Raw genomic sequence first — 17,277 nt, forward strand, 5'->3', positions numbered from 1 at the left:
TTAGACAGTTTAACAATGCAGATGTGCAGAAACTTTTTTTTTATCACAGGTTTTATGACTGAATCCATTGATGAATCTTAAAAAACTGAGCTGCAGTGCTGCTAGCGAGTGCACAGCCTTTGGTAAACACCCATCAGTGAGGTTAAACCCGTTTCTAAACGTAATAAAGAAATTTCACGAACTAAAGTGAAAGTATTAAATTGATTTCTGCCTCCTCTATAGCTGATCAATGACAATAACTTTAAGACAGAATGAGTGTGAGTGTGATCTGCAATTGTGCTCACTAACTTGGTAAATGTTATAACATGATGATTTAAATCAACACCGACAGCAAAACCAAACAAAAGAACAAACAAACAAACAAACATTGATTTCAGTGATGTCTGAAACTTTTGATTTATGAAGACAAAGCTATTTTCTTTTTTTTTCTTAATTTTATTGTAAATGGGTCTGTAAAAATGAGTATAATGAATAAAGACAACAAACATGCTTAAGATATGAGTGATTTCAGTCGGAATGTAGAAGACAAACGGCATCAATGCTGATTAATTGGTCGCTGGATGAACTTGTTTGCTTTGGGCCACATTTTGGATAACAACACTCTTTGACACCGTTGGGGCTTTTTGCTGTGTACAAGTGTTCTCAGAGATAATGATACACACACACAAAGCAGTCAAGTGCAACCAAATTCAACTGACCAAATGACATCGAATTACTGTTATAACCTGTGGAATTACAATCATATGGCTTAACTGGTATGCATGGACCCCTTTTGTATACTGGATATGTTTATAGTTTTATAGAACACAGATAACATTTAATAGAAAATACAAATTAGATCAATAATTTCAATATAAAAGACAATCACCCCACAAGGATAAAGAAAAAATAAAGGAAAATTATTAAATACCAAAAGTCTTTTACTTGTACATGACTAATAACATGCATAGGAAAATAACTGATGTGGAATTAAAAACTAAAATAAAGGTAATAATATGATATGAAGGTGTAAAATAAATGCTACAGCACTAGAAATCATAGGGGATGTCAATGTGAAAGAAAGGTGATATCGTTTTTATTTAATATTTCATTATTCTGGATTACAGAGAAAGTGCTCAGCAAGACCGCTTTTACTTTCAGAGAAAAAGCTATGTCATATTCCCTTTGTCAGGGATATAGAAATGATAGTCAAACCTTTTTGGTAGTGCACTTTAGAGGATCAGGTCAGACTGCTGAATGTATTTGATTATTTTCTCTTTTTATCTATAATGTATGATGGTAATATGGACTATAAGTGTTTCCACTGAATCGCATCTTTCGTAAATCAGTGTCTATTTCACGACAGGAGTTTTCTTAGAAAGGGAATTTTATGTCTGTACCACTGTATTAAAAGAAGACAAATTTATTAATACAACGCTCCTTGTTTCTTATTTTATGGTCATACCTGATAAATCTTTTACAACTTTATCTTTCTAACTACATTTTCTGCTTGTTTACAAAAAAAAAAAAATCTTTCAGGTCACATTCAGAGTATGATAAGATGTGCACGGTATGCTGTATATTGCTAAAATAACCTGCTTATGTGAGAACAAACCTCACAAGGCCCTGAGTTTGGCCAGAAGTGCTTCTACATCTGAGTCTCCATTGGTGCTACAGCAGCTGACCGCAGCGCCAGTGGAGGTCGGCTGGAAGGCTGGAGGCTCTGTTTCAACCTCCATCTCTTTCTCGGTCTGTTTAACCGTCTCCCTCTCCACCACCCTCTCCCTGTCCAGCCAGGAGCTGTGACCCGAGATGTTCCTGTACCTGCGGCCCGACTCCGAACATACAGCAGCCTTGGACCGGGCTGCAGACGGATGGCTCTCGGACTCGTTATGGGCCTCCTTAGCATGGGGAGCTTTCACCACTGCTGAACCTGCATTTATATTCTGCCGAGAGCGAGACCTTTGCAAAGGTGTCCTGTTGTTTTCTGTGAGTGGAAAACAGAGAAACCAAGCCGTGAGCACAACTGTGAGAATGAGGAAGGACAGTGAGAGGAAACTGATGCGCAACTGATTCATTAAGCAAATGGAGACAATGGGTTATTTAGGTAATGGATTAAATTTCAAAAGCAAAAAAGATAGAAGGAGAAAGGTTAAAAAAAAAAAGCAAGCAAGTGAATACAAATCGGAGCATAAGCCATTCTGCAGCAAATACAAAATGACTGAATAAAAGAAATCATGTGGCAGCACAAGACATACATCGCTAAGTGTATGCATAAGCACAACAAAAGTTCACATATACACGAGCTCAGTGTACACGCTGTTAATCTGGATGAACACACACACAAACACACACCATGGAAGCGTACACTGTAAACACACACTGATGAGGACAAATTTTCTGCAGCAGACTGTGGCACGCAGCGAGCTCAATATGATGAAATGGATACGGCTGATCAGCCGCAACAGAAACTCAATAACGCTGTACGTCGCCCTTTTCCAATCTCCCAGTCTCTTTCCTTTTTCTCTTACATGACACCCTCCCACCCAGTTCCACCTCCCCTGATTCCACCATTACCATCCATTCTCCTTCCTCCGCTCTTCATCTTAGCTCTCTGCTCCTGCAGTAGTTCGCTTCATCTTTCTTATTTCCGCCACCTCCTCTCTCCTCAGCCTCCCGCCCACCCTTCTGGTTTTCGACTTAAAACACACACCCAGACAGACAGTGGAACAGAGCGACGGCCCAGATCAGACCTACGTTCTGAATTATAATCCCTCTGAGTAGATCTTAGACTTCATCATCAGTATGTGTGAGCTGGTAGGAGAGGGTAAATCCATATTCATGTGACCTTGAGCGAGAGGCTGAGCGGAGTGGCGCGAGGAAAGACACCACCGCATTTAAAGTTTCCTGAGCATTAAATATCTGGCAAACAGGAGTCAAACACAGCAGAGCAGAACAGAGCGACCCGCTCTGTCAGCCAATCGGTAATGAGTTTGGAGCGTGGCCAGTCAGTCATGACAGTGTGTTTTATGGGCCGCGCCGACGAATGACAAGGAACGTCCCTGAACACAACCTCTGACAAATAAATAAGGATAAAAGGAGGAAAAAGAACAGACAAGACGGAACTGACTGCAAAATTAAGTAAAGAAAGCCAACAGTCACACACGCATATATAAGCACACGCACAGAGGCACATTCACACAAAGACTTGTTAGGCAAACAAGAGTCAGTGGGGGATTTTAAAAGGATGAAATGAGTAGAATGTGTGGCCTTGCTGCTGTGACTGAACATTTACCACAGCTGAAAATCCAGTCTCCCCTCATTATCTCACCCTTTCTGCTCTCTCTTCCTGTTGTGGCAGTCTCAGTTGTTAAAGATGACAATTATACCCTGCTGTCGATCCTTGTGCCCCACACTCCCCTATCCTGTCCCTTTCTCCTCCCTCTAAAAACCTGTCATCTACCCCCCCCCCCATGCCTGTTTTTCTGCTCTACCACAAAAATGCCCCATAAACACACCCTTCTTTTTCAAATAACACACTCACACATTCAACACTGATGTTGAGAAAATTATCATTTGTGGTATCAGCAATTTGCATTTTAATATCTTGGTTGCACTCATGTTGAAATTTGAAAGCCATGCCGCTTCTGTCTTCTTGGTGAGAAAAGGAAAAGGACAAGCAACCGGGTATTATCAAACATCAGAAAAAAATCAAATATGTGCATCTTTGAATGGAGGCTTATTTAAGAATTTATCATTTAAAGATTGTATGCTCTGCATGAACCCTTCATGATTATATATGAAAATCACATGCTGTGAGAAATACAAAGTATTATATCAATACATGTAAATTTACACTTCAAAAATAGATTTAAAAAAAAAAAACACACTTCAAGACCTCTTATCCAAAAGTGTACTTCTTTTCTTCCTAACAGGGCACTGGCCTTTACTGGTGAACATGATCAAAGTGCTGGCAAGTTGAGTTTCTTCTCACTCTGCCCGCCTGTGACACCTAGCTGCCCCTTCCTTTGAAGCCTCGCCAGCTTCTCAACATATGCTTTCGTCTGAGCTGTAAAACACGTCTGAGAGATGTAAAACGCGTCTCATCTTACAGGTTGAACTCCTTTAACCAAGGGCTGACACTGGTTTTAGAGGAAAATGGGTTGATTTCAAAGAAAAAAAAATGGTGAACACCTGCTCTGATGGCAGGAGAGTGCATTTATCCCCTCAATGTCAATTTAATACAGATTTCAATACATAAGCAATCTGATGCAGGAACTGCAGATACACAAAATCAGTATGTTAGAATTCTGATTAAACTTAATTTTCAATAGATTAAAAACATTTTCTGACATTTTTCTCATCAGAGCTATTGTGCCTTTCTGTACATTCCTCTTCCTTGTAAAAGTGTGACGCCCAAATTACCCACAATGCAACTAGCCACGCCAACAGTTAGATCAGAGCCTCAAGCCTCACACAGAGATAAGGAGTGGACTAAAGATGCCTGGTAAGTTCACTTCCTTCAGACATCTCTAGCCCCAGCCGACACCGACTCTGGTGACATCACTTGAGGCAGTTAAAGAGATTTCACATAGTGCCCTATGGGGCCACAAAATACATTCATAAGAGTAGCGGTCCACAGGGACTGTAAGCACACCACGTATAAAACTGGCTGAGTTCCCAATAAGATGTTTGGACTATCACCAGACAGGATGCATTTTTCACTTCAGTTTGTGGCATCTGCATATTGAGGGTCACCGTCATTCATCTAAATCTAGCGCTTCGACCAACACTACATTTGTGCATGTCCTTGTAAATAAAACAGCTTATTGCTTCAGTCACTGTCTCTGACCAGGAGGAGATAGTTAGTGTTGTTAGTTGGTATTGCTAGCTTTGATGTTGGCTTGCCTCAGGGTCACTGCTCCTGTTTCTGACCGCACTTTATTGTTCTTGCAGGATGTTGTGCTCTTAAAAGATTAAGCTGGTGCCACCACTGTGAAAGATATTAGGGTGCTGTTGCATGTTTTGCATGCAGTATTTCTTGTCACAGTGAACTTCTGCCAATGACAGAACCTAATCATTTGTGAATTTTTGTATAGGATTTGGATTTTGGTCTGTGTATCGTGTAACATCTCACACTCCTGTATTGATTTTCAGACACCTAGCAGTTTATCTTTACACCTCCACGTGATAGCAGTTCATTGGAAAGCTGTCCCTGTCCTATATTAGAACATAGTGTGAAAGGTATTTCTTTATTCCAACTGCAAATAGCAGCAGAAAGGAGTTCACATTTCCTCATGTAAGATCATTTGCTCCATTTATATTTGCTGCTTCGACTGATGCAGATGAGCTTTTACTCATCTCTCTCACCCCTCCCCTCTTCTGCTCTCTTGAAGTTTTTGAGAAGTTAGCAGGCAGGCAGGCTGAGGCAGGAAGCCTCAGTAAGTCAGAACTGCAGCAATGCTTGCCTGTCTTTTTCTTTCCCGGGCTGTGAAATCTACACTGCCTGCCATCGTTGTGGTTGACAATAAACTCATCTACATGAAGGGCTGTTAAGAGACTGGGGAACAGTCAACAGATGAGAGAGCCTGGAGACTGGTATTTTCCAATGTCTGTAAAACATGAACACAATACGATTCTGCTAAACTACCACTCTATCACAGCCCTCAGTCTGCTGCTGTCCTTTACTTTGCTGGACGGCAGATTGAAGAAGAAAAAACACTGAAAAACAATGATAAAAGAGCTGGCAGACAGCGCTTGTTGTGTCTCTTGCTCTCAGCTTTGCTGAAGAATGAGTCTTTAAACTGCAAGTCTCCCAGCCCACAGCCTTTTAACCAGCTACTGACGCTGGCTGTTTTGCAGCAGGAGACAAGTAAAATCTCAAACAAAACAGACTATTAGCTGCTCTGAACAGTTTGAGAATATCATCTGGAATTTCAAGATGGAACCATGGTGGTTTATTAAGTGTCTGACAGAGTGGCATTTTGTAGGAATGTAAAAAAAGCCTGTCCAATAGAAAAAAATTGAGTGTTTCTTTTTTTTCACTATCTGCAAATAGCTGCAGAGAGGAATTCACATTTTCCTCTTGTCAGATCATTTGGTCCATTTGCATTTGCCACTTCAAATACGGATGCAGATGAGCCTTCCCTCTCATCTCTCACTCCCTCCCCTTCTCTCCACTCTTATGAAGTTTGCAGTATTTGATCACTTTAAGAAGAGAGTAGTCATGCAGACTCACAAAAATATAGACAGTGAAGTGACTTTTTCTCTCTGCGGAGTGACTGACACAACAAGTTGAAGTTAGCAAGATCAAACAAGCCATAAATCACGACACAGCTAGCTGGCTTGGCAGTTTGCTGCATGTTCTATCTAATGATGACTATTTGGCCTTTTCTGTTTTTTTTTTCCTCCATCAAGTGGAACATCAGGGTCCACGTTACTGCATGAGAAACAGGTCATATGTAGAGCACATCCAATTATATTTTGTGCAAAACTGGAGCTGGAAATACAGTTGATTGCATTAAGTCTCAATTAAGCTATGGATTATACTGCATGTTCAGATTAATCATTTGCTCTACAAAATGTCAGAAAAGCAAATTTCAGCATAGCTCAATATAGTTTATTCAATATAGTGTCTTCAACCTTTGGTGCCAAGCATTATTTTAAAAATTTGTTGTGCTGTCTGCTTTTTCTGTACGAGTATGTTGTACAGTAAACAACATTCTCATTGTCAATTAATCGGAGAATTATTTTTTGATTAATTGTTTTCTCCAAAAATCTGCCAGAATAAATTGAAAATCTGTATTATCTCATCGTAGCAGCCAATGTGGCTTATTCATACATCCTCTCCTATAGTGTATGACTGTACATTTCTACTGAGGTCAGACAACAGATAAAACAACTGCAAGGATCTGTCTATGTGAGCATGAGACTGATTTATTGAATATATGAAAGAACAGCTACATTAAATAAAGGAAAATGTACAGTGTCATAAATGTGTGTGATGCCACCCCAGGGTCCCCCCCAGTGAGTCTTGTAAAAGGGAAAAGCCAGCAGACAGCTTGCTAGTTTGCCCGTGTGCATTAGGCGGGCTGTAATTAAAGACCATTACCTGGCAACACACCAGTCATTGAAGGTTTGTCCCTTGCTTTGTCGCTGTAGTTAACTGCAAGTGTGTGTGTGTGTGTGTGTGTGTGTGTGTGTGTGTGTGTGTGTGTGTGTGTGTGTGTGCAGAGCCGTCTGTCTAGCTTCTCTGTCACACAGAAAAACAGCAGACGGGATTAAAATGAGGAGAGGCAACAAGCACTGAGAGGAGAGTGGAAGGAGGACAGCAGAGGAAGAATGGAATGATGAGGGAGAAGATGACAAGAAGGACAGAACAAACAGCTTCAAGACAGCGGCATGATTTTGGCGCAATGATTGCGATTTGGATGACACAAAAAAAAGCAGAGTACAAAAAAAGAGAGGGAACAATAAGGAGTCAGAAGAAGAGAGAAAAAAGAGGAGGTATGGGGATGGATTGTTGAAAGAGCACTTTAACAATCCCTGTGGGTAATGTGAAAACCAGCACTGTTATAGGTAACTGAAGCCTGTCCTGCTCTAATGCATTTCAAAGCGTTTCCCTTTGTTGAGCTGTGATTTGACTCCCTCCTCTTCTGTCTCTGCTCTCCCATATTTAACAACTCAGAATATCTTTGTTGAAGCACAGAAGAATGGATCACACTGTTAGTGGAAGAGCAACATCATTTGGAAGCCTTTTAAATGGATGCGTCGTACTGCGTGATCTGGGCTGACGAGATTTTATTTTGGCCTTATTATAATGATTTTTTTCCCTACCACATCAATATTTGGTACTAAATGACATGTATTTCTGAAAGTTTTGGTTTAAGCTAACAGCTGGTTGTCTGAAACAAACAACCAATTGGTGGATCGACCGAAAATACAACAGCAAACATTTTGATCGTCAGTTTATCAGATAAAAGAAAGCCAAACATTCTCAGGTTCAGGCTTGTGAAGACTGTGACAATTTGCTGCTTTTCTCTGTTTTCTATCATTAAAAATTGAGCATCTTATAAAAACAGTAATGGCCCTTCACATCACCACTTCACTTTAGTTCATTTGAAATTGCTCAAATTTCAGAAAAACACGTTTTCTGAGTAATGCTTCCACACAAAAGAATAATTTTTCATGTATGGGAGATAAAAATCACCTCTAATTTCAAGTGTAAAAGCTATGACAAAAATAAAACCAATGTGAGGGTGATGAGCACATCCTTGGAGGAAATCTAAGAACATAGTAGATGGAGCCGGTACACAAGAGAGAAAGGGGGCAGTTCTTTGACATTTATAGGTCACCCCCTATGACTCACCTGCAAACAAATCCATAGTAAACATCAGCATAAATATTACTGGACAAGGCAATGATCTTTGCACAGGCACAAACGTGTACGTAAGGGACACACTCATAAAGACATGTGAACATGTTTCACCTGCCACACTTAGGCAGACATGATTGAGTCATATTACAATCAAGTGTACATGAAGGAGTGAGCAGGGAGTGGGTAGGAGTGTCAGGGGTGGTTTGCTGCTTCAGACCAAAAAGGGCGACATGGAGGATGTGAAAGGGCTGAGCTGGATGTCCCTCAAGTCTTCTGCCGCTCAGCGTGAACCCCAGCCACTGTGAGCTGCAGCCAAGCATGACATTGCGTTAGCACGCCTTGGTGCGTCTAACAATGCCTCAAAAGCAAGCCCAGTTCTCCGCCACACATACTGATACCCAACACACTACTGGCTCACACTGCACACGATGTTCCATTTAGAATTCAATTAAAAGAAACGATACAAAGCTTCTGTTTTTATGGACCGCGTAATCTGCTTCTCACTGTCTGATGATAGCGATATGACGTTAACCAAGACGTCTTTAGCATTGGTATGGTGACAAATTTATGAAAGTGGACTTTTTAGGAGGTGGTTGTTTAACAGACCGGCCATCTTCAATAAATTCAATAGACAGACTACATTTATACTGTAGTAGATACAAAACTCCAGCTTCTCAGATATACGTTGAAAATGTGTCATTCAGGGTGATTACCTCAGCCCCGACTTTTGATATTGTTCAAAAAATGAAAAACTTTAATGAAATATTGGAGAACATTAACAAAAAAAGTGAAAAAATGAATAAAAGTTAAATTAATATTTGTTTTCAGCTTAGAAAATTGATCTTGCAGAAATAATGATTTGCTTTCAACTGCTATTGTTGTAAATTAGCCATCTTTAGTGATCTTTACATATCTGCAAGTTGTTAAATGCATTCATATATCTAAAAAAACATGCTGTACTTTAGGCAATGGTCAGCAAGAAAACAAATATGCAATCTGTAATAAATGGGGTAAAACAAGCAAAAACAGGCATGATCCTTTATAATATAAACAAATCTGTCCACTTGTATTACAAAGAGGAAATACACCTGGCAGATGGTGGTAGCAGCCCGGGCTCTTACTCCTGCTTTACTCTAATTATATCTACATGCAGGGTAATGGACTGAGAATGTTTCCTCATACAGGGACAGCATCGCTTTCTGGGGTCTCTGTCTATCTTCCACTTTCTTTCAGTCTCCCACACCCACTCACACATTCATGAAAGCAGACATCAGACACAAATACAGCGAGACAGCCTGACAGACACACATCAATGCGTAGAAGTAAACACACACAAATACACAGCCTAATAAGCACTGGCTATTTCTGAGATACAGGTGTACAGCTGGTGTGTTCTGCTGCCTCTGGCATGAATTAAACATGTCTTGGTTTCAGGCTCTGCTACCTGTTGTTGTTTGTGTTGGTTACTGCTGGTAAATATCCCCAGCAGTCATAGTCTAATGCATATGTATTTCCCCTCAGTGGCTTCGCACTAACTAAGGGTTTCTATCAGCCGCTTTCTACGGCAGCGTACACCTGTCACACTGTGAGAGTAAAATATTGATCCCTCACACGGCTCCAGACACTGGCTGAAACGCACTCGTAAATTCTGCAATCTGCAGACAGACAGACAGACAGACAGAAGCATTTCACTGGCAGCATCCAATCAGTTGGTAACATGGATTAATGAACTGGATGACTGGGAAGAAGTTTATACAACAGATGCGGGCCACAACCAAGAGACTCCTCTGTGTGGTTCACACACACACACACACACACACACACACACAGACTGCAGTGGTTTATGCAGATCATAATTTAGAACCTGTATAAGCAGTCTGTACGCATAAAACATGTTCAACCTTCTTTTTTCTGATAAACACAAATACTACTACAAAGACTTTTTGCTTGACTGCAAGTAATTAAAAAAAAACTACATTAAGATTTCATATTAATAAGAATAAACACACATTGCATTGTCCAGGTAGCACACATAACTAATGCACAGCATACTATTTGTTTGCAGTTTATACAAGTAGGGATTGGTATTAAACCTTAATGTAATTTTTGTGATGACTATAATATGTCCTTCATTCTAAAAATGGTCAGAATGTTAATCTTATTTACCACTGATTTAAACACAAAACTTTCATTTTTTTTTTTTTTTATTTAGGCAAAGTTCTTGTACTGCTGCTTGCGTTTAAACATCATTCAATAAATACGTTTGGCTTTTGTTAGAGAGCATTTTATATTAAAAAAACAAAACAAACAAACAAAAAAAACGTACCGTACTGAGGTAATGTTATCACTTCACACCCATAATGCCACAAATTGCCCACTGTCTAACATCAATAAGTGATGAAATATTTCAAACTCCAATGGAAGACTTCCATTCTTTATCCCTTTTGTAGTAGTAGGCTCAGATACTTTTTTTTTTTTACCATTGTGACTACTGCCAGCTGAGGGCTTGTGTTTAACACTTAGGCCGAGTCTGACAGCTCTCAATATGCAGGGCCAGTCCTGCCAAACAGACTTATGAATTCCAAACAGCCCAGAGTCATGCTCCATATTTCATTGAAGTTGAATATTTAAAAAGATCAACCCACTCAAAACCCTATAAAACCTATCGTTCTGGGGCCTTGTGTCCTAAAAATAAAATCGCATCTGCCATATCGCATTACAGACAGCCACATCAGCCTCCATCTCTTAACCATTTCCCTCTCTCTGTTCCCCTCTTTCTCTGACAAAACCCATCTGGTAACCAGCCTGTTTCCATCAACAAAGGGTTTGCTCTTTCCTTCAAACAACTGCACACATCTTCCTGCCTCCTTTATCTCATTTGCTTCCCTTTTCTCTCTCACTGTCTGGAACTCATGATTCTTTTTTCCTTTGTTGGTACTGTACCTCTCACCCCTGGACTGAACTTCAACCTCATGTCTTCTTAGGGAACCACACGGGTCACCACCACACAGTGGAGATGGTTGTCCCTTTCCTTCTAATGGTAAAACTGATCTGGTGTTGTATCTCAAAATGTGAGCAAAAAAGCATGACATTTGACAAGACGCTTCTGATAGCAAAGGTTCAGTCAGGTGAAAGAAATCCTGACTCAAAAAAACAAAACAAAACAAAAACAAAAAAACAACAAAAAACAAAAACATCAACATCAGCATGTACAGTGGGGCATAAACTTGTGTGTGTGTGTGTGTGTGATTATTTTATGAGCTTCACGCACACTTTGCCAATAAAATCATTGGACAGGCCTTGTAAGGGTATAAAATAACAATTACAGCATTATATTTATTGTGTCAAAAGGAGAATTTCAGTTGATCTATAACTTTTGCATCATAGTGGATTCGTGGAGCTTTTGTCAGCAGTGTGTTTATGTTAGAGAATGTGCCTGATGACGGAATTAAATATAAACTGAATCAAAAATTTAAGTTAACATGATAACATTTATATGGACTCTAGCCAGACCTTCTGACACGGAACCCGAAAAGGGACTGAAATTTACAATATGCTAATTTTATGCTTCCACTTGATTTCAGATATAATCTTTGATGAATAAACATGACACACGCATGCAGAAGCCTGTGGGCAGAAGCATGTGTGTGGACACCCACCCACAAAGTGGCAGAATTTATTAAACTGACCCATAAATCACTCCAAAAAATACCTTCAAAATAAAACTGGCAGATCTTTACAGGGAGGGCTACTCTGCCAGTGTGCCAAGGGTGAAAAGTGGTCTATAAGACCAGAGAACTTAAATCTAAGGTGGGCTGTTTTAGTGTTTGCATAGAGTATGAGTAGAGCATGTCTTCAATGTTGTGATTCTGTTTATCCAATCCTAAAACGTCCTGCAGCTGCTTAAAAGTAAAACCTTTCACAGACTTGATTGTGGTGTTTGCTGTTAAACACAAGTGAAGTAGTTAAGTGAGACAAATTTGGATTTTCTAATTAGAAAAGAGCCACAACTGGTGAGTCCGCATCCAGACTTCAAAACAACCCATCAGAAAATGATGGTTCACATCACAGTCACTACACATTATTCCTCAACCTATGGCTGTAGGGTTTTAAGCGCTTATTGCGCCTTGCACGCTGACAAAGTTAGGTACCGCCTTAGCATCACTGTTCTCCCGAGAAAATAGTATTTTGTGCGTGTAAATGTTGGACTGTCTCCTGTCTCATCAAGTCAACTCTGTGAGTCATCAGTGAAAAAAAAAAGCAAAAATCACATGGCACCATCGCATCGTGGTGCTTTGGGGGTAATACTGCTATGCCCTCCTGCTGCAACCACTGGAGCTCAGTCACATACCAATGCAGTTTGAATCATGACTGTGTCCCAGTGAAGGTCAGCTAAAACCACTCAGACTAATGCAGAGAGAGAGAGAGAGAGAGAGAGAGAGAGAGAGAAGCAGAAAGACTGGAGAGCGAGGGAGGCAGTCGGAGAGGAAACAAATTAAGTGACAGGACAGCATGGTTGAGTTTAGCTCAGCCTCTGTCCAGGGGCCTCTTCCTCTAACTCTCATACAGGCCTGGCAATTAAAAACACATGCATCAGTGGTCTACACAATTCTCTGAAGAACATATAATAACACATTTACACAAGCCAAACACAAGTAAAAGGACATAGCCATTCAGTGCGGACAACTGCATGCCTTTTTCATATTCCTTATGCACTTAGAACTCATGGTTGGTCAGCCTTGTCCCATTCAATGAACCGATCTGATCAATGCAGCAGACAAATGATGCGGTAAAATAAGAGGCTGTACACATCATGGCTCAGGAGAACACATTAACCCAATCACCTCCAAGGTATGGATCTGCTCAAAGAAAGCTGTAGATCATCACACACTCCGAGTCCTCTGCAAGACAGACGTTAGAGGGACAAGGACAGTGGTGTTGATGAGATTGGACCATATTGATTTAAATCAACAGAGGGTCGAACAGAGGTGTGTGGCCTCTCCAGATGAGGAAACTGATTTAAATATTGGAGATTCATTTTGTCGCCATACTCGTTAGCAAAGACCCAGGGGATAATTTTTAAGCTGAGTGTGTCCTGTAACAGTGACCTCTCTCTCTCTCTCTCTCTCTTTAGTGTGTGTTGGCAAAAAATAATTATTTTGGTGAACTTCCAATAGTGGACTGAAGTCCCATCACTGTTATTAGACGTGTAATATCTGTGCATGTATTGATGGTTTAGCACAAAAGCATTCTTAACAGATCTGGCCTGAGGGAGAGTGCAGTGCTTTACTGTAAGTGTCTCATCCATCTCATTCTTTCTCAGGGCTCCCATGGGGCCCATAGCAATCCATGCTCCAGACATGTTCCATGTCTCGTCCTACACAGCCAGTGGCTGAGTGGACAAAAGACTGGATTAATATTGTAAATGACCAACAAAGAAACATGACCAAAAGGGAAAGGTTGCAACATGTTGAAAGCTATGGGAAAGAGAGGCTTGAAATAAAAATGTGCACAGATCCATACATGACTGCATCAGCAATCAAAAAATGAAAAACAGTCTCGCTGACAAAGTAGCTGCCTTACACACAAATAAATGGCTCTTCTAGTTCAGTGTTCATATTAGACTTGACCTACAGAAACATTTAAAGCGGACGTGGAACGGCAGGTGTTCCGACAATTTGCTTCGTCGTACATGGTCATGCTTAAAATCCACATTCACAGGTTTCTTCTGGATAAGAACCTTCAAATAAATCAAGGCAAAGACACGTTTTCACACACAAACACACTCACACTGGGTGTCACGATTTCCTAAATCGATGCACTGGTCTTAACGTCTAAGATACAGCTGCATCGATTCAAACTGCTTGAATCAGGGCAAAGCTGGGAGGGAATCACAGCTGAATCAATGCAGACATTTCTGTATCAGAAAAGCCTGGTCTGACAGAGATACCCCTTTTTCAAAAGCTGCTTATAATGTCTTTTACTCTGTGTGTTTCCCTCTCTTGTACCTGCCAGTCTTGTCAGCTCAGTGAGAGTTCAGATCATATGTTGACCACCCCTTGTTCCAAAGAGGATGGGGGGGGGGGGCAACAAACAAACAAAAATCTAGTATTCTGCTGCCCTACGTGACATTTATTTTATCTTTGATTTTAGCAATACAGAGCAACAACAAAGACAAACGCTGGACATTTATGATTAAGTTGTGAAACCTGATTAAACTGTGATAAAATGCTTAACTTCTCATGAGGTATCACAGTGACATATCATCACTGCTTTCCCTCACCTTCAACCAAAAGATTTTAAAATGCAGAGCTGTGCACCAATACTGAAATAGTTACGTAGGGCTGAGACTGATTAGTTCAGTCAGTGTACACATAAACACCGGGGATACAACAGAACGCAGCTGATCCAGGATCACCCCCCACGGTTCAGCACGCACGTGATCCCTTCGACTTTGAGAATTTTCGATGGTGTAACCGAGAAACTTGACATGCTCGTAATCACAGAAACAGACTGTCTGATTAGGATGTTTACTGCGATGTTGAAAATACACGCCGCCTTCCATTTGACACAGAGCGCTGTTCTCACCAAAGCAAGTCCAGTCCTTCATCACCTGTCAAGCACAGTAGCCTTCAGTGACATGCCACAACTTGTGATGCATAACCAATCAGATTGTGTTGTGGGCGGGACATTGAGTGAGACTACAGAGTGGCGCTCATGGATGTACTACGAAAGCTCATAATAAAATGGCTACATTATAACATAAACACATACTAAATAAACTACATGATTAATATTTATGATACATCTATGCCGTTGACTACAGACAGAGAAAGGCTGCTACATCAGAGCCAGAGTAGCACATTTCAAATTAATTAAACCCGCTGCTCCGTTTTGGCAATCTGAAAAATTATCCAGTTCGTGACTCAAAACTGTGATATGATCTGAACTACGAGTGTTGTGATCCATTGCTCCTCTAATAAACACGCTTTACTAATGAACAGCTATCAGGCTGAAGGATGACTGCAAGCTTTTTAAGCAAATGATGTGGGATTTTAAAATTGTAATTGTCATTAACATTTCATATCTGACATCTTACTGCAAATCCCACTCTTGTGAAATACAGTGAAGATACTCTTTCTTGCACATGGCATGGCACGGTATTTTAGCAATACAGGTATGAATCAAATTATGTTGAATTATAGCCCTCTTAAAATATACACGGAATATTTTACTATTTATCTAGGCACGCATTGATTATCAAAGAAAGAGATACTCGTCCGTATTATAAACCTGCACTGCTGTGCCATTTATTTGGCACAGTCAGATGTACAAAATAACACCTAGATGTGTGTTTGTTTTCTTTAATCACACAATGAAGAGAACAATGGCTCAGTGTGACACATCTGAGCATACAGGAGCGCCAGCAGCACAATCCTACTTGTAATTATCACAACACCAATCAGCGAACACACGCAAAACAAACACAGGAACAAAGAAGAAATTGGGGGGGGGGGGAGGGGAACAAGCAAGTAAATAACTTCAGGAAAAAAAAAAAAAAGACACTGCACCATGACAGCATGTAATACCCTCTGTCTGCGAACAATCACGGTAGCTTTGGTGCTGTTTTCTGTTGCTCATATCGATCAGACAGGAGATATAAAACAGGGGCGAGAGCAGGGCAGGGCAGCAATGTGTGTGTGTATCTCCTGACTGCTTTCAAAAGTTAGTTAAGTGACAGTTACTTTTAACAGTGGCTGCCTTATTATGATTAAACAGAAAGAAAGAGTCTAGCAAGGGAGTACATTGTAATAGTCAGCCAAAAGTCTAACAACTCCCAGAACAACAAACTTAGAAAAATATAAACCTCAATACACCTACAGAGTAAGAAAAGGGAAAAAAAAAAAAAAACGAGAGAGAGAGAGAGAGAGAGAGAGAGAAGCGCCAATCATAAATGCATGTTTTTTTTTTCGTATGGAAAGAAAAATTGTTCTGCACAGGTAAAGGCTCAACAAATAATAACTAGTGGAATATGACAGGGGTGTGAAACAGGGTATTTATTACTGAAACACCAGGCTAAGAGTAAAAAGTAAAAAGAAAAACACAACCCAAAAAGAAGTCACATTCATAAATGAAACGACATACCCCAGCAGAAGCAATTATGTAAAAATGCAGAGATGGACAACTTGGACTTCTGCTTTCAGACAGAAAGAGAGAGAGAGAGAGAGAGAGAGAGAGAGAGAGAGAGAGAGAGAGAGAGAGAGAGAGAGAGAGAGAGAGAGAGAGAGTATTCCATCATGTTCTAACAAGCAACAAGTCCTTATAGGAAGAAAATATCTAACTAAATAAAATTTTTGAAAATGCATTTAATTGTTTGTAATAAGGGCCTATTAATACCTAAATGCAGGTTATGAAATGTGACATCTAAACACTTCAGTGAAGTTCAGCTTCATTGTACAGTTTTTCACTTTGCCACAACAGAAATGATTACGCAGTACTAATCAAGTTGTTTAATTGTGGGGTTGATAACATGTTCATTCGGTCGAGAAAATTACTTCATCAAGACTTTGCTGATGTCTGCCTTCCACCCAAACTAGATTAGCCAGTGAGGCTACACCATCGACTGAAAATCTGTGAATATAAAGCCATTCTACTGAGGAGTGTTATTGCCTGTAGTTTAATTGAAATGTATCAGTGCGCTCTCTGACACCAGCAGACACCACTAATCACACTATAACAGAAAACTGTTACACTGTATGGCAAGATCCTTTGAATCAATGCTGCCTCCTACACATGGAAATGCAGTAAACAGAAAACAGTAGACAAGAGTTAAAATAATGAAGACACAGCATGTGGGGAGAGAGTGGACAATAGCTAATGGCAAGAGTCAGAACACGGGCAAAACCTGGCCTGAAAAAAAC

At 40.3% G+C, this 17,277-nt stretch overlaps 1 protein-coding gene across 7 annotated transcripts in view; it reads right to left on the reverse strand.

The window, feature by feature from the left end:
• Positions 1-414: 414 nt before the first annotated feature.
• The window catches only part of LOC124060217 (protein diaphanous homolog 3-like), a 146,955-nt gene continuing 130,092 nt past the window's right edge, over positions 415-17,277 (reverse strand). For all 7 annotated transcript variants that reach the window (XM_046390898.1, XM_046390934.1, XM_046390917.1 and 4 more), the window contains one exon: positions 415-1,966. In XM_046390898.1, the coding sequence (XP_046246854.1) occupies positions 1,596-1,966 (371 nt within the window). In that variant the 3' untranslated portion in view covers positions 415-1,595. The remainder of the gene's footprint in view (positions 1,967-17,277) is intronic.

This window comes from Scatophagus argus, chromosome 1, assembly GCF_020382885.2.
Source record: "Scatophagus argus isolate fScaArg1 chromosome 1, fScaArg1.pri, whole genome shotgun sequence".
Lineage (NCBI taxonomy): Eukaryota > Metazoa > Chordata > Actinopteri > Scatophagidae > Scatophagus > Scatophagus argus.